Source organism: Lonchura striata, chromosome 7 (genome assembly GCF_046129695.1).
Source record: "Lonchura striata isolate bLonStr1 chromosome 7, bLonStr1.mat, whole genome shotgun sequence".
Lineage (NCBI taxonomy): Eukaryota > Metazoa > Chordata > Aves > Passeriformes > Estrildidae > Lonchura > Lonchura striata.
The window spans coordinates 6499813-6521504 of NC_134609.1; the positions used below are offsets into that span (position 1 = coordinate 6499813).

General features: G+C 37.2%; 1 protein-coding gene across 3 annotated transcripts in view; it reads left to right on the forward strand.

Annotated features, from left to right (window-relative positions):
- OGDHL (oxoglutarate dehydrogenase L) overlaps nt 1–21692 on the forward strand; it is a 47187-nt gene that overhangs the window by 14894 nt on the left and 10601 nt on the right. For all 3 annotated transcript variants that reach the window (XM_021536150.2, XM_077784555.1, XM_021536152.3), the window contains 12 exons: nt 2758–2873; nt 4629–4783; nt 6323–6469; nt 7050–7140; nt 7637–7816; nt 8199–8327; nt 8699–8878; nt 9147–9299; nt 10621–10723; nt 11330–11458; nt 13455–13605; nt 15611–15738. In XM_021536150.2, the coding sequence (XP_021391825.1) occupies nt 2758–2873; nt 4629–4783; nt 6323–6469; nt 7050–7140; nt 7637–7816; nt 8199–8327; nt 8699–8878; nt 9147–9299; nt 10621–10723; nt 11330–11458; nt 13455–13605; nt 15611–15738 (1662 nt within the window). The remainder of the gene's footprint in view (nt 1–2757; nt 2874–4628; nt 4784–6322; nt 6470–7049; nt 7141–7636; nt 7817–8198; nt 8328–8698; nt 8879–9146; nt 9300–10620; nt 10724–11329; nt 11459–13454; nt 13606–15610; nt 15739–21692) is intronic.

A 21692-nucleotide genomic window follows, 5' to 3' on the forward strand; every position in this document is an offset into this window, starting at 1 on the left:
ACTGGACAGAGAACTTAGGGTAAATTTCATACCAAATTTGGAATCTAATGTCTGATACTTCCTTATGTATGTCTTGAAGAAGTCTCTTTGAAGTTAACAGAAGAAAATGTGGAAAGCATAGAATTCTTTACCTGTGAATATAATTCAAGGGTGATTATATCTTCTATTATAAACATCAATTTACTGCTAAAAGAGTGTAGTGCACTAGGGCCTGCTTTTGCAAAGGTTGTTCTCATTGTTAGGAGGGCTTGTGTCTGAGAAATTGGCACTGATCAATTTCTTTGCCTCTCTCTACTTGAATAAAAAAACACCTGATTGATTTTTCTCTGCTCTTCATTCTACCTGGTTAGTTTAAAATCTGGTTTTCTACTTGATGAAGACACTGAATCAATTTTTCCTTGATGTGTAGGGAAGCTTTTTTGATCAGACAGAAAATATAGTGCAGGAAGTAAATAAAACACCCTCTACCTAATTTTACTGTAAGCATACCTACTCTTTGCTTCTCTGTTTTCTATTTCTGGTGTAGGGAAAGAAGCAGTTCTGATCATATAAAGGAAGTGGATGCCTAAGACTAGAGGGGTGCTTACATAAATTGGGTCTTCTCTCTGAAGTTTGTCAGCTTTAATCAAAGAAAAGTACCAACTAGAAAACAAATGAGACATTTACTGAGCAAATATAATTAATTTAGAGCTTATGTGACTACTAGCATGTCAGTACACATTTCTTTACTCTCTACGGATAATTTAGTACAGGGTGGTGTGACTGATCAGAAGGCATCCACTGAAACGCTCATGCCCAAAGGAAAAATACGCCAGACCTCTGAATGAGATGGGAGGATGTGTTTGAGAGTGTAACTGAGGAGATTTCAGTTTGTGAGGGGAAACAAAATTCCTAACCCAGTCTTGGCAGAGCTAAAATAGAGGAAGATCTCAAATCCTATCCTTGAATGTTCTAAGTAGGAAACTTACAAAAAGTCTTTGGCAGGACAAAAATTATTTTAATATTTGATTTTTCTGTGCATTTTCTTTGTCCCATCTTTTGCTTTCTTTTTTGAGAAACCTGTGGTAGGAAATTTCTTCTGAGAGTTGCTTCTAAAAATGCAGGTAGTTAGAGATGTACCTACTGCACAGTATAGAATTGCTTTCAGCATTCAGTAAGAGTGTATCTCTTTAAACATGAGGTGATGCTTCAGTAAATATGTGATGCTGTGGTACAAAGCACAGATGTTCTGTGTGTGCCCAAATCACTTCTGTATGTGTTCTGGTTTATGCATGAGAGGACATCAAGAGCCTTTGAAGTCTAAGGGAAAGTCAGCAAAAGTGAAAAAAATAAATGCATTGCTTTGTTTCAAACGACACTAAAGGCCCTGTCATCCCCTGTGTCACTCTCCCCTCCTGCTGGGAAAAAGCCTGTTACAATACCAAAAAGGAGAAGTAATGGTACTTATGCTTTTTTTGGCCATGCCAGGTCTGAAATTTTTAATATGTTATTGAAATTTTTATTAAAACCAAAATTTAAATTTTGAATTGTATTATTTTTAAAGTGAAAAAGTGTTATTTACTGACAGTGCTGTATAGTAAAAGTCGTAGCAATGCAGTCCTGTGGCCTGTTCTCAAATCTTTTGTGGTGTTATTATTTCATCCTTAATTTGCTGCTTTGCTTTTATCTTCAGAAAAGTAACTTAATATTTAAGCAGTTTATTGATTTAAGAGTTATGTGCATGCTGTCTTACCAGTGTTAAAGTGGTTGTCTACACAGCTTCTCTGGAACCAAGATAAAAGAGTTCAAAATTAAAAATGGAGATGTTATTTTTAATTTTTCTAATATTTCTACATGTGTAGGAACATATGTAGTTTTAATTTTTATATAAGTTTCTATTACTGTGGTGTATTATAAGTGTTGTACCTTTGCTTCTTAAAATTATAAGAAACTGTTTTTCCTTCCTTCATTTAACAGGTCTAAGTTAAACTTGAATCACACCAGGCCTTTAACTTGCATTGATACCAGTCTTTCAGTCTTGTCTACTGTGTATTTTGGCTTTTGAAACTGCATAGTAGTAAGGTTAAATATTTTCTTAAATAATATTCTCAGTTTAGATGTGTCCAAATCAAGATGGATCAGTGTGGTTAAATAAGTTTTAGATGGTAGGGGTGTGGAAGTCTGTGCATTTTATAAGGGGTCACTGCCTGAGAACTAGAGCTGTACAGGTCATTAGAGACCTATTTCAAACTAATTTCCCTAAAAAGAGGAGAGTGAATAGAAATACCTTGAAAGTTCTCCAGAGTCCTTGTACAGCATTTTATTGAACTGTTGGGCATTCTCTTGATCTGTCTATTAATATAAAATGCTTCCAACCAACTGGTTCTGTCGGTGAGGAGGGATTCTTTTTGTTTGCTGCATATGATAGAGTCAGTTATTTTATTAACAGTGAGCTGTAGGAAGTGGTGTGGAAAATTGATTACATGTGTCTTAATATGGTAAAATATAAAAAAAGGCTAGAATGATTCTAATTTCAGTTGTTTCATTTGAGCATTTAAGAAAGAATTAAGTAATGACTATTTAATTGAAAACACTTTTTAAAATCCAGACTAAAGTCCATTTTACTAATGGATACCTTCAGAATATTCATGCTTTCAATTTTTAATCTTCTTTTTTAATACTGCTGTATTAAATATGATTGCCATGGCTTGAAAAACAATGCTGGCTTCCCTTTTGTCATCTGTTCTGCTTTGCAAATCAATAACGTTCCTGTTGTAGGGTTTTATGGTTTGCATGAGTCAGATTTGGACAAAGTCTTTCAGCTGCCAACAACCACCTTCATAGGAGGAAACGAGAACAGTCTGTCTTTGCGAGAGATCATCAAACGCCTGGAGGTCAGTGGAACATGATTCATTTGGGATTGTTTTCATTCAAACCAAAGTGAACTTCTTCCAGATGTCAGTCACAAAACCCCCTTATCATTTGGCAGTTGTTAATAGAGTTGTTATTAATATTATAACGAATGTAAAAGATTCCAACAACATTAAAAATAACCTTTGTACTATTTCTAGAGGTTGCAGCACCACTGTGAAATTAGCTGGATATTGGAAATACATAGATTAAGGATGAATATAAGAGGGGAATATGGTAGAATATTAATGTCAGCCCTCGTTCTGGAAAGACCTGATATTGTTTAAAAGGAGAAGAGCCTTTAGAAATGGTCTTTTAAGTGTTGTAACACAGATAAAACACCTGTGCATTCAGGGGCTGCTTTCAGATCCCCCGCTCTAGTAAGACCTTTACTTGAGGAAAAATATGAAGGCTGGGTAACAAATTCATGAAAGCCCAGCTGTAGCTTGTAGACTGTGTTGGTCCTTGTTTTCCATCCCCAGTCTTTTTTCTAGAGTTTCATTATCTGACAGGTGATGTGGTTTATGCCACAGGAAGTCATCAAAACTAAAATAATTCAAAGAAAAAACAATTTGAAGGAATAAATATAATTAGAAGCAAACTCCAAATAGCAAGGCAGCAAATAGGGATGGTAATGTATTTGTAGACTGCTGAGTGAGTGAGTCATTGTTGGATATTCCCAGTTGCTTGACTTTTATGTTGGCTTAGCTGAGGCATGGTAAATTGTTAAACCACATTATCTTTGTTGTGCATTTGAGCTCTATATTTGGTTGGGGTTTTTTTTGCTTGTTTTTGCACTTCTAGCTTATCTGTGTAGCAATAATCCTTAAAATTGTAATGTTCAAACAAAAGGACAAAATCAATTGCAAAATAGAAAAGCTTTAAATAACTGATTTATGTTAAGGAGAAATAACCTTCTTCTTTCCTCTTGTCTCTAGAGCTTTGGAATTTTTTTCAATAGAAAAAAAAACAACTCCTTACACAGTCAACTCCTTAAAGGCAGTAGAGAATATACACTATGTTGAGAGTAATTTTGTCTCAAACTCACAGTAGGTCTTACTTCTGTTGATGTCTAAATCTTTTGGAAATATTTTTTTCTAAAGAAATACTCTTTTTAAAGTAAGAAAAATAAAATTTAGAAAATGAACAAGAAGATAAAATTTCTGCTGTGTCTTTGCATTTCTCCCTGTCCTTTCTCTGCTCTCAGCTGCTTGGATTTTTTTTCACATTTCCAGGTTTCTGAAACTTGACAGTTATCAGATGATTTGCATTAGACTTCATAGGTGTCTTCTCACTGTCTTTATTTCTTGGTTTAAGGTTACATTTACAAAAGTTGTGATAAAATACACAAATTTTGATAAATTACTTGAAATCTTTGCTGGTGCATCTAAAGTAGAGTGTACATGCCTGTAAGAAAAGCACTAAGTTAGTTGAAATGTGCCAGTCAGTGTAATGCAGGTTTGTTAGCCTACTTGGACTGTAGCATGAGATGAGAATCTTCCAGTTTAAAATTTTTGAAATGTTACTTTGTAGAGAAAGCTTTGTGACACAAAACTAGATTCAGTAAAACAATTTATTAATTTGTAGAATTAGTTTGGGGGAGATATTGTGGAAGAGGAAGATGTGGTAGCTTTCATGAGAATAACAGAAGATACAATTAAGAGGATATTTCTTTGTGAAACTAATATATTAGGCCCACTAGCTCCTAGAGCTTCTCTGTTGGTGTTTTCACTTGCTAGCATACCTACTGCCAACACATTGGCCTGGAGTTCATGTTCATCAACGACGTGGAGCAGTGCCAGTGGATCCGTCAGAAGTTTGAGACGCCGGGCGTGATGAAGTTCACGAACGAGGATAAAAGGACTTTGCTGGCAAGGCTGGTGCGCTCCATGAGGTATGCTGGGCTGGGCTGGGACACTGCTCTGGGCCTGCTGCCTGCGAGCTGGGGGACCTGCAAGCTGCTGATGTTGGGAGAGACAGCCTCACTGAAATCTGGAGTACAGGAGGGTGTAGGTAACCTGCCTGCCTTATCAAAGGAAAGTGTGTGCTGTGAGGAATCTGTCAGGGTCTTAGTGTTCTGTTCTCTCAAAAGGCATTTAGTGGCATGCCTGGCCATGTTTTCATTGGCTTGAGGAGGTAAACTAGGAAAAAGTTGTTTCAACACACTAGTAATATATATATATGTGCTAAAGATTTGTAGACTGTTGCAGAACGTGTCAGAACAATGTTGGTGTGTTATTTTAAGTCCTTTCTGCCCTTTTCATTTTGAGAAGTGCCAAGATGTGTTGTGCTGTTGCATGAGCTGGCAGCAGCAGTTTTAGTATCTACAGTAAAAGAAAGCGCATTAGACAATAGCTTATTGGCTGCTCCCATTGGGGCTATCTGTGCGGAAATACTGTGATCCCAGAGATGGAATTATCTTCTTACCCCTGGAACAAGGCTTCTCAGACACAAGTTTTATTTCAGTCCCTACAATCTGAAACAGTGTATATGTCCTTTGTTAAACACAGGAGTCAGATATTTGTATAGGCACAGTTTTTGGTTAAGATTCTATGTCAAAAGATCTAAAAATGAAGTGAGATTGATTGTAAGGTATTGATGGCTGAGCTAGGTGAAATTTTGGTAACAATTCATATCACTGCCTTTAGTACTTCAGTCTAAAGAGTTAAATGTCAGGATTCTAAGGGAGGAATAAGCTGAGTGTTAATGGATTATGGTACTGTTATGAGGTGAGGTACTGCACAGATGATGTAACCAATACAGTTACTTTCATGGAGATGTATTTTCTCTGCCTTTCCTATCTCTAAGCTTTACAATATATAATCCTTTCAGTGTTTGTTAAAAGGTACTTTTTAACCACTCACATTGCCTCTGGCCCAAATGCATTAAAGGACAAAAGAGCTTAGAGCTGTCAGGGATTGACATCATTCTGCTGCTGAAGCTGAGGCAGTGTCCTGCTTCTTGGCCCATTCTTAAGTGTTACATCACTCAGTCTGAGAAGCCTTGCTATTGAATGAGACCTATGGAATAGGTGTGTTTTCTACTCTGGTTTTGTTACAGGTATTAGAAAATAGAGGCTCTCTGTTATATTTTCTTCAATTCATAGAAAAGACTAATTTGCTGTCACTCTGCCTTCCCAGAGGTCAGATTTGTGTACATGAGAACAGAGTTTAACTTGGGAAATTAATTTTGTCTGAGGTGGGGACCCTTAATTGCTTCAAAGTCCTAGTCAATAGTTTTCAGATGGGGAAGAAAGAAGACTGAATTTTCTTCTGTCTCCCCATGTGTGACTGAATTCCACAGGTGTCTAACTTGTATTCACTGATATTTTAAAACCATTTAATGTAACTTTATTTGCTGTAAGATAGTAAACTATTGGTATTTGCTTGGTACAAATAATTTCTCTTGTTTTTTTGGTTTCTTTTTGGCAAAGATTTGAAGATTTCCTTGCTCGCAAGTGGTCTTCCGAAAAGAGATTTGGTTTGGAAGGATGTGAAGTAATGATTCCTGCACTTAAGACCATCATTGATAAATCCAGTGAAATGGGAATTGAATATGTTATAATGGGAATGCCTCATAGGTAATGCCAATGGAAACACCCCAACAAACAGGCTTATTGTGTCAGGACAAGATTTGGGTTCTAGAAATTTATTTAAAAAGTTGATATTAGAGAAGCTGAGGTAGGAAGAGTCAGTCATAACAAGTAATGAGAAATGTAGCAAATGCCTGTCAATAAGAGGCTACAGACTACAAAAGTAAATGATAGAGAAACTCTGTGTACTCTGAAGCTGCAAGCAAATGTGGCAGCAGCCATGGTATCTCTCCCATTGCATAGAATCTCTAGAACTGGGAAGGCTTGGTGAGGTAGTTTTGAACTTAGTTTTGCAGTCTGTTTTAACTAATCTATAATGTGATTATTTGAAGACTGCTAGTTAGCTACAAAATGCACTTGGATAACAGGGTGATCTAAAATGTCCATGGAAATGCGTTGGAGGAACTTTGTAATGGGAAGAAGAGCTAAATTAAGGGTTTTAGGTTCAAAAGTTTGAAGAGAACATTTGCAAATTTCTTACAGGGTGGTTTACAGATTTTGTAAGTTTTATGCTGTTGACTCTCTTAGTACCATTTTTGAGGCATATCTGTGTTTGAAATTTTCTTAGAGGTCGGCTGAATGTATTGGCTAATGTAATCCGAAAAGAGCTGGAGCAGATCTTCTGTCAGTTTGATCCCAAACTTGAAGCAGCTGATGAGGTAAGATGCTTTTCCATTAGATCTGTATGGAGAGGTCAATATTCAAAATAGTTTTTAGTTGTTTTGGTCATGGTTACTATGAAATCAGCATTATCAGCTGCAATGCCTTCTTTTCTAGTTTAAGAAACATGGTTTGGTGAAATTTTGTAACAAATTTAAGAATTATATTATACTTCTAACATGCAGACGGTTTCTCAGGAGTGACTGTAGATAAGTAAGTTCCATTTGACAGATCTTGTAACTTCTAAGCATCTCTTTTTGTTGTTTTATATGAATGAACAGAGTATTAATATGCTGTAAATAGTTATCTAACATTTGATGACAACAGTAAGATAATAGAATAGAAACAGTGTTTCTGTTTGAAATGATGGTGTCAAACCCATAGTGCACACTGATGTTCAGGTAACCAGATGCAGTTTTTAGGCTGAAGCAAAATTTTAGGCCTAGTGAACCAGATGGAGCAGGTCTCAATGACATTCCTGAATTTTCTTGTTAGGGATCTGGGGATGTAAAATACCACTTAGGAATGTACCATGAGAGGATCAACCGAAAAACAAACAAGAAAATCACTCTGTCCCTGATGGCTAACCCTTCTCACTTGGAAGCAGTTGATCCTGTTGTGCAAGGCAAAACAAAAGCTGAACAGTTTTATCGAGGGGATACAGCGGGGAAAAAGGTAAAGATTGTTTAATATAGTAACTTTTAATGGTAGTTTCTCCTGGTGTTTCAAATAAAAAGAGTTTGCAAGTAGTTTCATATCACAGAATCATCCACTTTTCCTCCTGTATCAAAAGGGATATATCAACTTCTGAACTAGGTATGGTTTCTGACATGAGACCTCAAGAGTAACTTTGGAAAGTAGGCTTAAAGCTTTATTTCCTTTGCAAATTGAGAAAAAGCAGCAGAATGCTGAGAAATTTATGGTTTATTATGTATTTACTGTTTTATTTTATAAGCACAACAGAAATATGGAGCCAAGAAATCTTGCTGAAAAGCTCAAATTGCAGTTTTCCTTTCTAATATATGTGTGGATATGTGTGTACAATTCTCCCTCTTAGGTTATGTCCATATTATTACATGGGGATGCTGCCTTTGCAGGACAAGGAGTGGTTTATGAAACTTTTCATCTTAGTGACCTCCCATCCTACACCACAAATGGCACTATTCATGTTGTGGTCAACAACCAGGTAACAAGTACAGCCTTTTGCAATCAACTTCTCTGCTGAATATTTGCCCATCTATCTCTTTTTATTGTTTGTTATTAACTGTATTCCTTGCCCCCTCTGGTTATTAGAATGGTTGAAATATTTCTGAAAATTATTCTATTATCTAGCAGCTCTTGAGCAGATAATATTTTATCACCCATGTATATTCCATTCAATTTGTAATACTTAATTGGATTAGGCTTGCCTTGGTATTTAAGGGAGCAAAAATAAGCTAGCTAGCCAAAATGAAAAGCTGGTGCTGTTGCTGTGTGAATGGCTATTAAATGCAAACTTCAAAACAGAGTTAGCAGGAGATGCTAATTTATTTTAATGGAAGCTTCTGGAATTTTTAGATTGGCTTCACCACAGACCCCCGTATGGCCCGTTCATCCCCGTATCCCACTGATGTTGCTCGTGTGGTCAATGCTCCCATTTTCCATGTGAATGCTGATGACCCTGAAGCAGTGATGTACGTGTGCAGCGTAGCTGCAGAGTGGCGAAACACTTTCAATAAGGATGTGGTGGTTGACTTGGTAAGTCTTGGTTTTCTTTACTTTTCATTCTGTGCATTATGTACTGCTCTTTATTTTTTTGTGGCTTAGAAGGTCCAGTCAAGAAATGTATTTCATTTTAAAGGCCTTCAGTTTCCTCATTTTAAAAAACCAAGCAATAAACAAGCCCACAAAGAGCCATGAATGTTTCTTATACAATAAATCTCTTAAAATCTCTGTAAAATTATGAAATGGAAATATTCCATGTTACATTTTTCCTTATCAACAGAAGCAATCTTTCCCTTTGTAGGTTTGTTATCGTAGGCGAGGTCACAATGAAATGGATGAGCCCATGTTCACCCAGCCTCTGATGTACAAGCAGATCCATAAGCAGGTGCCAGTGCTGAAGAAGTATGCTGACAAACTGATTGCAGATGGGACTGTGACACTGCAGGAATTTGAGGTACATGCCAGGAGAGTTAGAGGGAATCTAAGGAGTTGTAAGGAGAAAGACCCAACTGTCACTGTATGCTGCCTGCTTGAGAACTTCCTTATTGTGATAAGTCTTTACCTTTGACAATTTGTAATTCAATTTGGCTTGGATTTTCATGTAAAATACTATTCTTGTAGCAAAAGGACTGGAAGTGCTCTGAAGTAATTAAAATATATTGCTCATTAAAAATTGCTTCAGTTCTGAGGGAGAAGGTGATTAAATGAGAACGTTGGAAAATAGAAGCATTTGTCAGCTGTTCTTCATCTCTAGAACCCTGATTCAGCAGCAAGACAGTATTTGAACACTCCTGTTGATAGCTTCATATTGATAACCTTGGCAGGCTTGTGTCCAGCAATGATGAAATAGAATCAATTTAGCCTTTTAGTTTTCTTGCAAGAATTCAACCAAGTTCAGAGATCATTTGAAGTATTCCAGAATGGTGAAGTGTTGAGTCTGGTGTCTGTATTAAACTGGTTAGGCCTTTACATGAATTTTTTTGAGAATGAGTGTTTAGAGGGCAGATGAAACCTTCTGGACCTTCTGAGAAGGTGTAGTGATGTGATATTGCAGATCAAGAAATAAGCAGTTTGGTAGGTGCATTCTGTGATCCATAAGAAGCATCACAGCTCATGCAGAAGCAGCTTTCCTGAATCATTTATTGAAAGAGTGTGCCAGCAGAGGAACCGTGGGATTTGGTGACTGGATCTAGGATCCTGGATGGATGTTTGGCTGCACAGACTGACCTCAACACTGCTAATTCCTTTAAAGATTAGCTAGCTCAATAACTTCAGTGTGATTCTGGGTTGAAACACAGGCATTGCAGTAGTGTTCTGTCTCTATGGAATATGGTATTCAATCTGTTGCCATTGAGAGGTGTGGCCAGTAGGTTCTTTGCTAGACTAATTTTTTGGAACCTTCTTTTCCAAACTTTAGTGGCTTTTGTAGCCAGGAGTATAAGAGCTGGATGATATTGATCTTAGAAGTATGACTGTAAATTATATTTGGTATTTCACTTGTGTCTCATTCAACAGCAATGCTTGCAGCTTCAGCTCTTGGTACACTCCACTGTAACACCTATCCAATGAAATGATTTGTTTAGAGTAATGTGTGTAAGCATGTTTCTAGAAGGCAGTTTGATCCCAGATAAAATGAATTTTATTTATTTGTATTATTGTAATGAAAATTTTCTCATGGAGTTAAATAGCTGCTATTGTCATGCTGAATGAGAAGTATCATCTGTAAGATTTGAGGGTGTTATGTTTATCCATTTTAAAACCTTTTTGTTCTACAGGAAGAAATTGCAAAATATGACAGAATATGTGAAGAAGCATATACTAGATCTAAGGATAATAAGATCCTTCATATCAAGCACTGGCTGGATTCACCTTGGCCTGGTAAGGAGTGTACTTTCACTTATCCTAGTGTTACCCAAATGTGCTTTTATTTTGAGTCCAAAATCTAGGATTTAAATAGATTTTATCAGACAACATTCCTTTAAAATGGAATATGTGACCTTTGTTTTGCCCCTGTTAATAGTAAATATTGCATTCTGCCAGATCAACTTGAAATAAATGCTTTTGTTAAAAAATGTGCGAAGTAAGCTGTGACTTTGAAAAAGCCATTTTCCAGTTTAGCAGGGAAGTGTTTTTCCTATACTGTTAACTGTCTGGGCTGTCAGGAAGAAGGAGTATGTCTCATGTTCTTTATTCATCTGTTTATTTTTGTTTGAGGGATTGAGGTGCCATATGCCTTTTATTGGCAGCCTCTGCCCACATAGTAGGACTTCACAGGGAGTGAAAGCTGGAACAATATAGATCATTGTGTGCCTGCAAGATCAACTTCTCTTGTCATGTAATCAAAATTATTGTTTCCCAGCAAAAGGAGAAGAACTGGGCTTAGTCTGCTGCTTAGCATGTCACTTGAGTTGTTGAACAAATTGTAGGTGATATACATATCTCCTAAACAGTCCTTGACCATGTCTCCATCTCTTGTCCTGGCAGGCTTCTTTACTGCGGATGGAGAGCCCAAGAGCATGTCGTGTCCCCCGACGGGCATTTCAGAGGAGCTGCTCACTCACATTGGCAACGTCGCTAGTTCAGTGCCAGTCAAAGACTTCAAAATACACTCAGGTCAGCTGAAGGCTTTGTGTCTCCTCCTGGCTTTGTGTCTTGCTCCATTTCTGTATTTCTGCACAGAAGTTATTCTTGGACTGTTTCTCCAAGAGGAAAATGCCTGTGACTTTTTTTACTTTGACTCTTCCACTCTATGGGTGAGGAGAATGTGACATTTAAGTTCCTGCTGCTTGTTGTCAGCATAATATTCTTTCAGAATCACACCACTTCTGTTTCATACCTCGTTAAAATAGATTTTCTTTTGTGTGAGGTAGAAGTTTCTTTGCAACCTTAAGTTAATAACTCCTTTAATTCTTCAAGTCCTTGCTTTTTTTCCGAAAAAGTCTTATCTTTTGTTCTGAAAAGATTCACTCCTCACTTTGGCATCTATTACAGTAAGTATCTGTCTCACTGGGGAGCCCCAACACTGTGTAAGAGTTGTGAGATAGTTTTATTTCCTGGGCAGGTTGAAATCTAGCAACTACTAGGATCAATTACCTGCTCATTCCATGGAGAAACATGGAGACCTTTTGTTTAGGAATCTTTTTTCTTTTGTTGACTTGTAGGATACATACTAAGAATAGGGTATAAAGAGAAGTTTTTCTCTTTAAAATCTCTAAACAGAGAAAGCTAATCCTTTCTGGAGTCATCCATCAAAGAATAAAGTTTGTCTTCTGTAAATATTCTATGTGTTTCTGTTCCTTTGGGAAGTAAAACACAAGTAATGATGGTGGGGCATTCCAGTTATTAATTAAAGGCTTGTTGAGCAGATACAATTAATGGATAAATTTAACTCTTCTACACATTTGTGCACTTCGTTGTGACACTGATAAATTAAAAATTGTAGTTACCCAATAAAATGGAATTCTAGACATTCTAATTAAAAAGGTAAATTGGTCTCTTGTTAGTGAGTTGATTAACCATTGACACTAGGGAACACTTGCCAGTATATAAGGTAGATTTATGGTTCAAAACAATTATGGTATGCTAGATTCTTTTATGCAGTTTAAAAGGCTGTGAGAGGGAATCTGTGGAGAAACAAGGGGAGAGAAACAGAAATTTGAAGTACTTTGTCCTTTCACTAGAATAAAAAAGCTTAATATCATATAGTCTTGCAACAAACAATTGGAATATTATGTTTTTAATCAAATGTTTAGTATGTTCTAATGGGAAAATTTTCAAGATTTTTTTTTTTACTTAAAATGAGGCAATTTCAATGAGAGTTTTATGTAGAAAGAAAATGAGGTGTTTTTCTGTAAAATTGTGGAAAGTAAGGAAAGGGAAAATGGGAAAATAGCATCTGGGAAAGCTTACCAAAAGTATCAGTGCAGCAAAATAAGGTGCTATCAATTGACAGTGAATATGAGAGACTTGTGGCCTCAAAACTTGAAGCACCTGTGTGCAGCTGTGGAGTTTTGTTCCCTTTGAAAATGACAGTGTTGTAGCTTGTGCTTTGGCTCACAAGGTTATAAAATCTTCACTGTAAAGTCAGCTATTGGTTGCCAACTGAAAAATCCATTGGCAGCTGCTACAGTTTTTCTGTTTATATGATATTCATAGTATTGATCCATCCATCCTGTTTCACTGTGTAACATCTTCAGAAGTGCAATAAGACAAATGCCAAGAGAAAATGAGGAAAGGAAGAAGACAAAAATTCAGAAACCAAATCGTTGTTTTTGGTCTCTTATAAAACAGCACTTGGTGTTAGAGATGTAAAAATAAATCTTGTGGAAGAATAAATTCACCACGGGTCTTTTTAATTGTCCTCAGTAGTTTATGACACAGTCAACCTTACTTTCTTCTTCAAAAGCAAGGTATGAACATTATACAACTGCTTGCTGGGAAGCAAGTTGTTTTATTTTGCCAGCAGTTCAGTTCTAGAAAAACAGTTTGTAGACCTGATTTGGTATCTCTGGTTAGTTTAGGCAATGAGGAAGGAGAATGGTGAATGCTGTGTAAACAGAGAATTTCTCTGAAGTAGATCCATTCCTTTCTGATCTTTGTTCTGATGTAGGACTCTCTCGGATTTTGAAAGCCCGCTCGGAAATGACCAAGAACAGGCTTGTTGACTGGGCCTTAGCAGAGTACATGGCTTTTGGCTCTGTGCTCAAAGAAGGGATCCATGTCCGACTGAGTGGGCAGGATGTGGAGAGAGGTACTTTCAGGTCAGTACTGAGATAACTGTTAGATGTTGTTAAAACTGTTGAAGTCCCACACTTAAAGAAATAACTTGGCATTTGTTTAAAGAATATGGTCTTCTGCAGGGAGGAGGAAGTTTGGGCTCTTTCTTCAGCATTAATCTGAATATTATAGATTCTTGCAGTCAATAATAATCAAATTTCCTGTGTATCTGTAAGCAGCATTTTAAAGTATAGTATTTAAGCCAGAACAAACATTTTTTGACACTTTCTACCTTCTCTTGCTGAAAAGCAGGAATGGTATATTTCCCCTGCTTTCTAACAAAAAATACAGTTGTATTCCAGAGGATACTTGCTGCAGCAGATCCCGAGTCTCTTAGATTCCAGTGGTGACTGCTTGGAGCTTGTGTACCCTGTGAACAAATGTGTTGCCAGTTGGTTTTTAAAGTGAAATAAGGTCCTTTGTACTAAGACTTTTAATGTCTGTGGGGCATGTATGAAGGCAGGATCTTATCATTTGGTAAAATATGTACAGTTTGCTGCCTTACCTGATTTTCTGTAGAGTAAAATGTTAATGATGTATTTAATTGAAACCTTTGATATAATGCCAATACCTGGGGTGAATGCTGCACTGTGCTTCATTGTGAATGCTTGCAGAAGAGAGAAATAAATCTTGGTGCCTGTCTTCTCTGGTATGGCATTGGCTAGAATTTGGAAAGAAGTGAATATACTGTGTTTCCATAGTAAAACAACATGATGGGGTGCTTTCACTGTTTTGGAGCTTCTAAAGTGATGTCTAGAAAATAGTTCTTTCTTTCAATATTCCATGTGATGGCTTCTTTTCTTCCTGTTTCGGTCCTCAACACTATCAATACATAGAAGCTAGACAAAGCTGCACCAGACCCCTTCTCCTCTTGGAGACAAACTCTTTAGGACAGAGGGAAGCGGGGGGGACAGCCTTGATTCTGTACTGGTTTGCAGATGTGCAGATTTCATGTCTGTATATTTCTGACTAGGCATCTCTGCTCATCTTAATCACCTTTTGCTAAGGAAACACAAAACTTTGTACTCAAGAAGCTTAACAGCTAGGTTTTCTGTCGTTGACTTAATGACAAAATCAAAATTACAGTGGCAAAAATGATTTCTGCGAAACAGCTGCCTGTTGTGTGAATTTCCCCCTTTCTCTCTACTTCCATTCCTGTGCTGCTCTTCAAAGGTTCAATCTTTTTCTGGTTTTACATTGTTGAGTTCTAGATAAATTTCATAGCTCTTTTGCTAGCATTCATTATAGCAAGGGAAGTGCAAAAAGAGTCAGACTTCAGTGTTGGCAGCTGTACAACACACAGTATTGTTACCAGTACAATAACTGGCCTTATGTTAGTGATTGTAAAGCTGGGCATATTGCTGTGATTCACTCAGTCTGCTCAGAGAGTTAATGGATTGCAGTAATTACTTCAGTCATCTCTGCTTTGGTAGTATTCCTTGGTGCCCTATTCTAATGCTGATTAATGGTGTTCTAGAGAACCGTAAATGGTGCATGTGAGTGGAAAGAGCAGGAAAAAGGATACAACTCCTTCAAGTTTCAGTGCTGAAGATGACATTTTTTTCCATTAAAGACAAACAACAATTACTTCAAGGAAAATATTAGAATTTGTGAGGAAGGCAAAGGACATGTTTTTAATAACAATTTTGTTCCTCTGAGTTTCTTTAATAATTCTATTTGATAGCAACAACTTCCCCATCCTTTTCTCTTGTTCCCCATTTCTACTACCGACGAGGTATTTTCAGTTTCTTTGAGTGCTTGAGAAGCCTGGATAGTCAGTAAAAGTTCTTACAGTGCAGCAATTGTATTTAGACATGTGATTGTATTTCCCATGGTTTCAATCAGACCAGGGTGTTGTGTGTAGCAGAGATAACCATGGTGCTTGCTTGCTTTCCAGAACACAATTTTGATGCTTTAGCTTTAAAAATAGCTCTGTTAAAGCCCAAAATGATTCTTGGCTAATAAATCTCTTTCAACAACTCTTTGCAGCCATCGTCACCATGTACTTCATGATCAAGAAGTTGACAAGAGAATTTGTGTTCCCATGAATCACCTGTGGGAGCAGCAGGCCCCCTACACCGTGTGCAACAGCTCCCTCTCCGAGTACGGGGTCTTAGGTACGTCTCCATCTGCCATGGGGTTGCCAGGGCTGCCAGACAGGAAGCAGAGCTCAACAAGGAAAAGAATGTGGGGGAAAAAAAAGCTGTGAAATGGTCATATATGAAACAGGCATCAAAGCTCTTCCTCTCAGGTTCTGGCAGCCCTTAAACAAGCCTCCCATAAACAAGCATTTTACAGTTCTGGGATTTGGTTAAAAGCATCTATCTGCTATTGTTGATCTTGGCAGTGCTGGAATGTGTACCTGATGATTTCTTAAGAGGAACTGACAAGAAAACCAGAGACACTTTGTCATAGAGATATAAAAAAATCCGCCCTGGCCTTATCTGAACTATTATTCTGAATGTGCTATTTCAAGAAAACAAATTCTTTTTAGTGATAGCATTAATCATAGTGAATTATTTTACCCTCAGCTACAGTGAATGGATAACCTTACTCTGACATGATGAGGGTGGCAAGAGGAATGTGGAGCATGAAACAAATACATCTAATAATTTATCAAAAGCATTACTGATTCTATGGATAATAAAATATCATGTGAAGGAAAAACTTGAAACATCATAGTAGATAAAGGTGGTAGTTGATAGCTGCTTGTTTTAAAGTTCTAGAAATATTTGGTTACTTAGTCATTGCTGCAATGCTACATATTACATATTGCTAATAATATTAAAATTAATGTGGTAGAAAATTGTACAGTTGGAGCATGGACTGAAGAGCAGATTTTTTAGGTATTTTTGTTAGCTCTTTGGCAGAATTAGTGTGAACAGAATCAAATTTTTTGTGTCACCAACATGTAAAGGTAAACTCTAAATAGGGAAGTGCAAGCAAGGATGTGTATAAATGGGAGAAAAATAATTGGCATAGATAAAAACGAAGAATTTAATTTCAGAGAATGATTGTTTCTAATTTCCTGTTGTTTCTCACAGTGTGTTCTGGTTTTTCTTAATTTGAGCCTTTTTACAGTATTGCTGCAAAACCTGTAGGTAAGTGGCTCATAGGTTTCTGGATTTGGTTTTATTACATCCTAAAAGAAGTGACAAATGTCTGGATATGACTGAAATCTGATTTTGTTTCAAAAATAACACCTCAGTAGGAAGCCTAGTGTTGTTGATACAGTGTGAAGGCAATTCTGTCACAATTCCATTCTTTAAAAACTCACCAAGTGGGCTCTCTTTCTTTCTCTTTATCTCATCCTGCTCACTATTGCCCTTCCACATTTTCCAGCAAAAGATAGGTGAAAGTTGATTTGACAACATTTGTTGAATACAAGCAATATGGTAAAATAGGGTTTTGTTTGTCTGCTGAAAACAAGAATACAATTTCTGTGCACTTCTGCTTCAGCAGATGGGATGACAGGTTCTTCAAAATGAATAATATTAATGCTTTCAATTTTCAAGAACTTTAAATGCCTTATGTCCAAGATGGTTTCTAACAGTAAAGGAGATTAAATTGGTACAAATAGTTGATAAGTGATGTGGCTTTTTGTGTGTTTTTTGGGTTGGTTTTTTTTTTTTAAAGCTAAAAATGCCAGGTTCTGTGTTTAAGTGATTTTATAATGAAGTTTTCTCTCTCTTGCTGGTATTTATTTAGTGACCTTTTCCAACATGTTTACTCTTGTGTATTGTCTCCATAGAGAGACAGTTTTAGGATAAGCAGCAGTGTGTGAACATGTCTCTTCTAGTTAAGGCTGTGAGTCAAAGAAGAGCTATCAGAATTTATATTTATTTGGCTGGTAACATCATTGGATCTCCTTTTTAATACATGGAAGAATAAGTGAAGGCTTGTAGTTATGGAATTGATTCTTCAGGAGACCCAAAACCCCTGAACACTTTATTTTCTCTAACTGCTGTTTCTACTATCTAATTCTGTTAAAAGAAGCAGTTTAGAATTAGCACACTTAAGTGTTTGGTGGTTGTAGGGAGAGCTGTGAGATAATATAAAGGGGGAAAATGGTGAAAAAGTGTTAGGAATTTATTTATGACTGTGTTAACATGCAGCATCTCAGAAGCATATTAGGAATTTCCTTAGTTTCTGTGAGGTAGAGCTAAGTAAAAATGGGTTAAACAGCCCAGCATGATATAACTACAGATTATTTCCTTGGCAGGTATATAAGACAAGAGCTGGTATCTGTTCAGAGCTGTGAGCTTTGCACCAAGTTATAGTCAAGATATTTAGGAACACCTGGGGAGCCATTGCTCCATTAAAACAATACTCAAGACTGATTTCACCTAGAAAGAAAATAAAGGCAGTCTTGATCAACTGTATTTCTGAAAACTGCTTATGTTTTGTCCACAGGAAGCTCTGGAGTGGGTGTAACCTCAATATTAAATCAGAGTACTTAATAATCTCTGATAATGTAGAGTATTTAATTACCCTTTGATAATTTTGTTTGACATCCTATGTCTACTATTTTTAGTTATATCCAGATTATAATAAATTTAGTTGTGCATCCACTTGCCTTACTATAATTTTTCCCTTGTACTGAAACTGAATATCTGGAAGTGTAAGTGATGGGCATGAGAAGTCCTTTAAGCAAAAGATGTTTGTCTGAACTTATTTGCTGACTAGGATAGAGGAGGAAAAAGAAATTAACTTACAGATGCTCCATTATAACTCTTCAGCATTTTTTAAATACTTGAAAGGATTTCCTGTCTTTCTTTATGGCCCTCAGAATCACTGTGTAGTGTTGAATCTAGCCAAGAGGTGAGGTTCTTTGTCAGATTCAATACAGCCTTTGAGAGATTTTGGGCTGGGGCATTCCATACAGGGAGCTTTCAAGGAATATCAGGCAAGATAAACTTGGAACTAGTGTGTGGTTCAGGAAATTCCTGAACCATGGGACTTGGAGTATATTCTTTTTTTCAAGGGAAAGTCAAGTTTTAAGTAAGAGATGAAAGGAAGAAGACTGGTATTAATGTAAGTTGTTTTTTTTTTTTTTTTTGCAATAAACACTGCGGATGAAATATGTAGTACTACTGCTCAGTCAGAACAATGTATTTTTAATGTTGGGGGTAGCAAATACAAATACCTGTCAGAAATTGTGTTAGGAACTAGGACAGACTGTAGTAATCAATGGCATCTGCATGGAGTTCTGGGAAGGCATCAGTCTCCCTGTTTAATAGAGTCAGATGGGTACTAACTTCACTTTGTCCTGAGCTGTGTTTGGGTTTATGAAAGGATTCATGCACTACCCCCTCTGTAGTCACTATGCTTAGAATTTTTATTAAAGATAGCAAAAATCTGTCTTTGAACCTTTCTTTATTCTGACATAAAATCCTTGTACTGGTAAGCCCTTTTAACCATTTGTTAACATTCATGCCCTAAGTCACTTTAAAATCATATTAAATTAAGTTATGGCTGTAGCCTTGCTTGGATTAATTGAAAAATGGCTATTCTTATGACAGTGATGAAAATGCTGTGGGGAAAAACACAGCACAGTATGCTGTGTAAGCTGCCACTTTGCTCAACAACACTTCTTTCTTTGCCAGAGTGACAGAAGAACAGTGAGGGCGCACAGCAGGCACTGGACTAAAAGAAACAAGCATTTCTGCTAGGTCTGTCATCTAGGGACCATAATGAACTCCAGCAATTGAAACATTAGCTTTGCAGCCTTAATCAAGTGCGGTGTATTTTTCTTCCCTCTGTCTCCTCAGTGTAGAAGTTTACCAAATTGCTGTGCTGGTTCCTGGTTCCCTGTGCCCTGGTGTGCTCTGAGCACTGAGCAGCTGCCTGCTGTTTGGAGTTGGCTGGTTGCTCTCCAACACCCTTCGGGTGTGCAGATTCCTTACCTAACATTCTCTGAAAGTGGTTTTGCTGCCTGGTTGCCTTAGATTTCCTCACAGCTTCAACCTATTCTCTCTGGTTTTAGCTGTGTAAGAGTTAATATTTTAAACCCACAATATTTGCACAGGATTTAAAAGAAATGAAATGTTCAGTTCTTGTTTCTGCAGATGCAAACAATAAAATTTGCAAGGTTTCTGCTGTAGTTTTTCTTTGGGGTTTTTTTGGTTTTTTTTTTTTTTTGGTTGGTTTCTTTTCTTTTTCTTTTTTGTTCTTTTTTTTTTTTTCTGTTCTGAGGTTGAGCCCTTGTGAGGGACCTGAGTAGGAACCTGCTCCCCTGCAGTTCATGTCCCATTGCTAGAATGGTGGAGACTTTCTACTTCAGGTCACGTTCCTGGATCTTGACTCTGGTGTCCCAACAATCCCCTCACACTCTCCTGGGCTGTTTGCCTTGAATCTGTCTAGAGCTCTCTTCACCAGCACTTTTAAAAAATTTATTTAGCAGTTTAGACCTTGTTCTTTAAGCAATTTTCTCCTCATGAAGGTAGTAGTAGTAATTCTTCACAGACTCCTTAGTCTGTCAAGAGTTAAAGCCATTCCACTGCTAAAATCATGATTGGAATAGTTTTAATTTAGTAACTCTCATTGCCATTTCCCTGGTGGAAAATTGAGTTCTGGTATACCAAAGATGTGTATACCACAGACATATGTGCCATGAAATAGTAGTCTCAACAATATTATTCTCAAAATACTAATCAGAATGTATAGCTTACATTTGGATCTATTCTCCTAGACATTTTTATAGCTATCAGAAAGCTTGCAAATGGTATCTGTGTTAAGATCACATTTTTTGATGCAGCTTCACCTAGAACATTTTTACCCTGTAGAGATTAGTGTGAAGTTGTCAAAAAGATAGGAAATGAGAAATTATACTTGTTTTTCCCTGTGAATTTTAGAGGTGATCTTTCATATACGAAGTAGAATTATGTGCGTGCTGTGACCAAATTTTAAGTATGCACTAAGGTTCGTACTCTTTGAAAAGCACTGTTTGATTATTGATAAATCTGAGTGGTCAAGACCTCAGTTTGTGCTTCTCTAAAAGCTAGATTACCCCACCCTTACAGAGAGCAGCGTATGTACAAATAAGTCTTGAACATATTGCATATTTTCTCAACCATGTCACCCAATCAGTAGAAATGGTCTCTTAAAGCTTGTGTAAAATTAGAATGGGATTCAAGCCTATCTAGGGAAATTTATTTTTCAGATACCTTTGGGAATATGATTGAAGGAGTTGTGTAAATTTTTCCCCTGTTTTCATTGTGTTAAGAACCATGGAATTATATAAGTGAGGAGGCCAGAGACGGAGGAAAGGCTGTTCAGGCAGTCAGGCCAAAGGCAAGGCTGGAAGAAGTCACTCTCTTTGGTGATGACCTGTCATGGGGACTCACAGACAAAAGGCTGGCTGGCTGACTTTGCAGTCTTTTTTGGCCTCTAATGTATCAGTTGCCTTTTTGGTGGGACCATGAGCATCTGCTGGAGTCATGGACGGAGTGTTCAGAGATGAGTAGTCCAAAAGCTAAGTGACTCAAAGATTTCTTGCCATGGGGATGGTAAATGAAAAATTGAGTTGGAATTGCCAAGGAGTAGACTGTGAAGACCCAAAAGTTAGTTGATCTGCTGGGGTAAGCTTCAATGGGAATACTCCTTGTTGGAGTTCCCTATTTGAGACCAGATCATTATATTCTGTGTAGAGCTTCAACATGAAATGTATCTATCAATTAAATATTTATTCTCTGTGTATACTGAATCAGTTTTACCTCAGTCAGAACCTCTACTCCCAGACCACTGCTATATAGCTGTGCTTTTTACTGAGAGCTTTAACCTTTTTGGTTGTAATCACTCCAAACTCTAGGTGAAGAGCCTGAGTACAGGTATTCATTCAGCACTTCAGCCTCTTCTATATCAAAGAGTCAAAGGAAAATATGAACAGAGGTCTAATACTGTAACACTGAAGCAGACACCTAAATGTCCTCAGCCCTGCCTCAGAAAGGATTTTTTTTATCCAAGTCCCAGATGTGTTTGCCATGCGGCTGTTATATTCAAATTTGTTGGAAGATCTGAAGACTGGGATCATGTCTGTAGGCTGAAAATTGATGTCACCAGTAATTTTCTT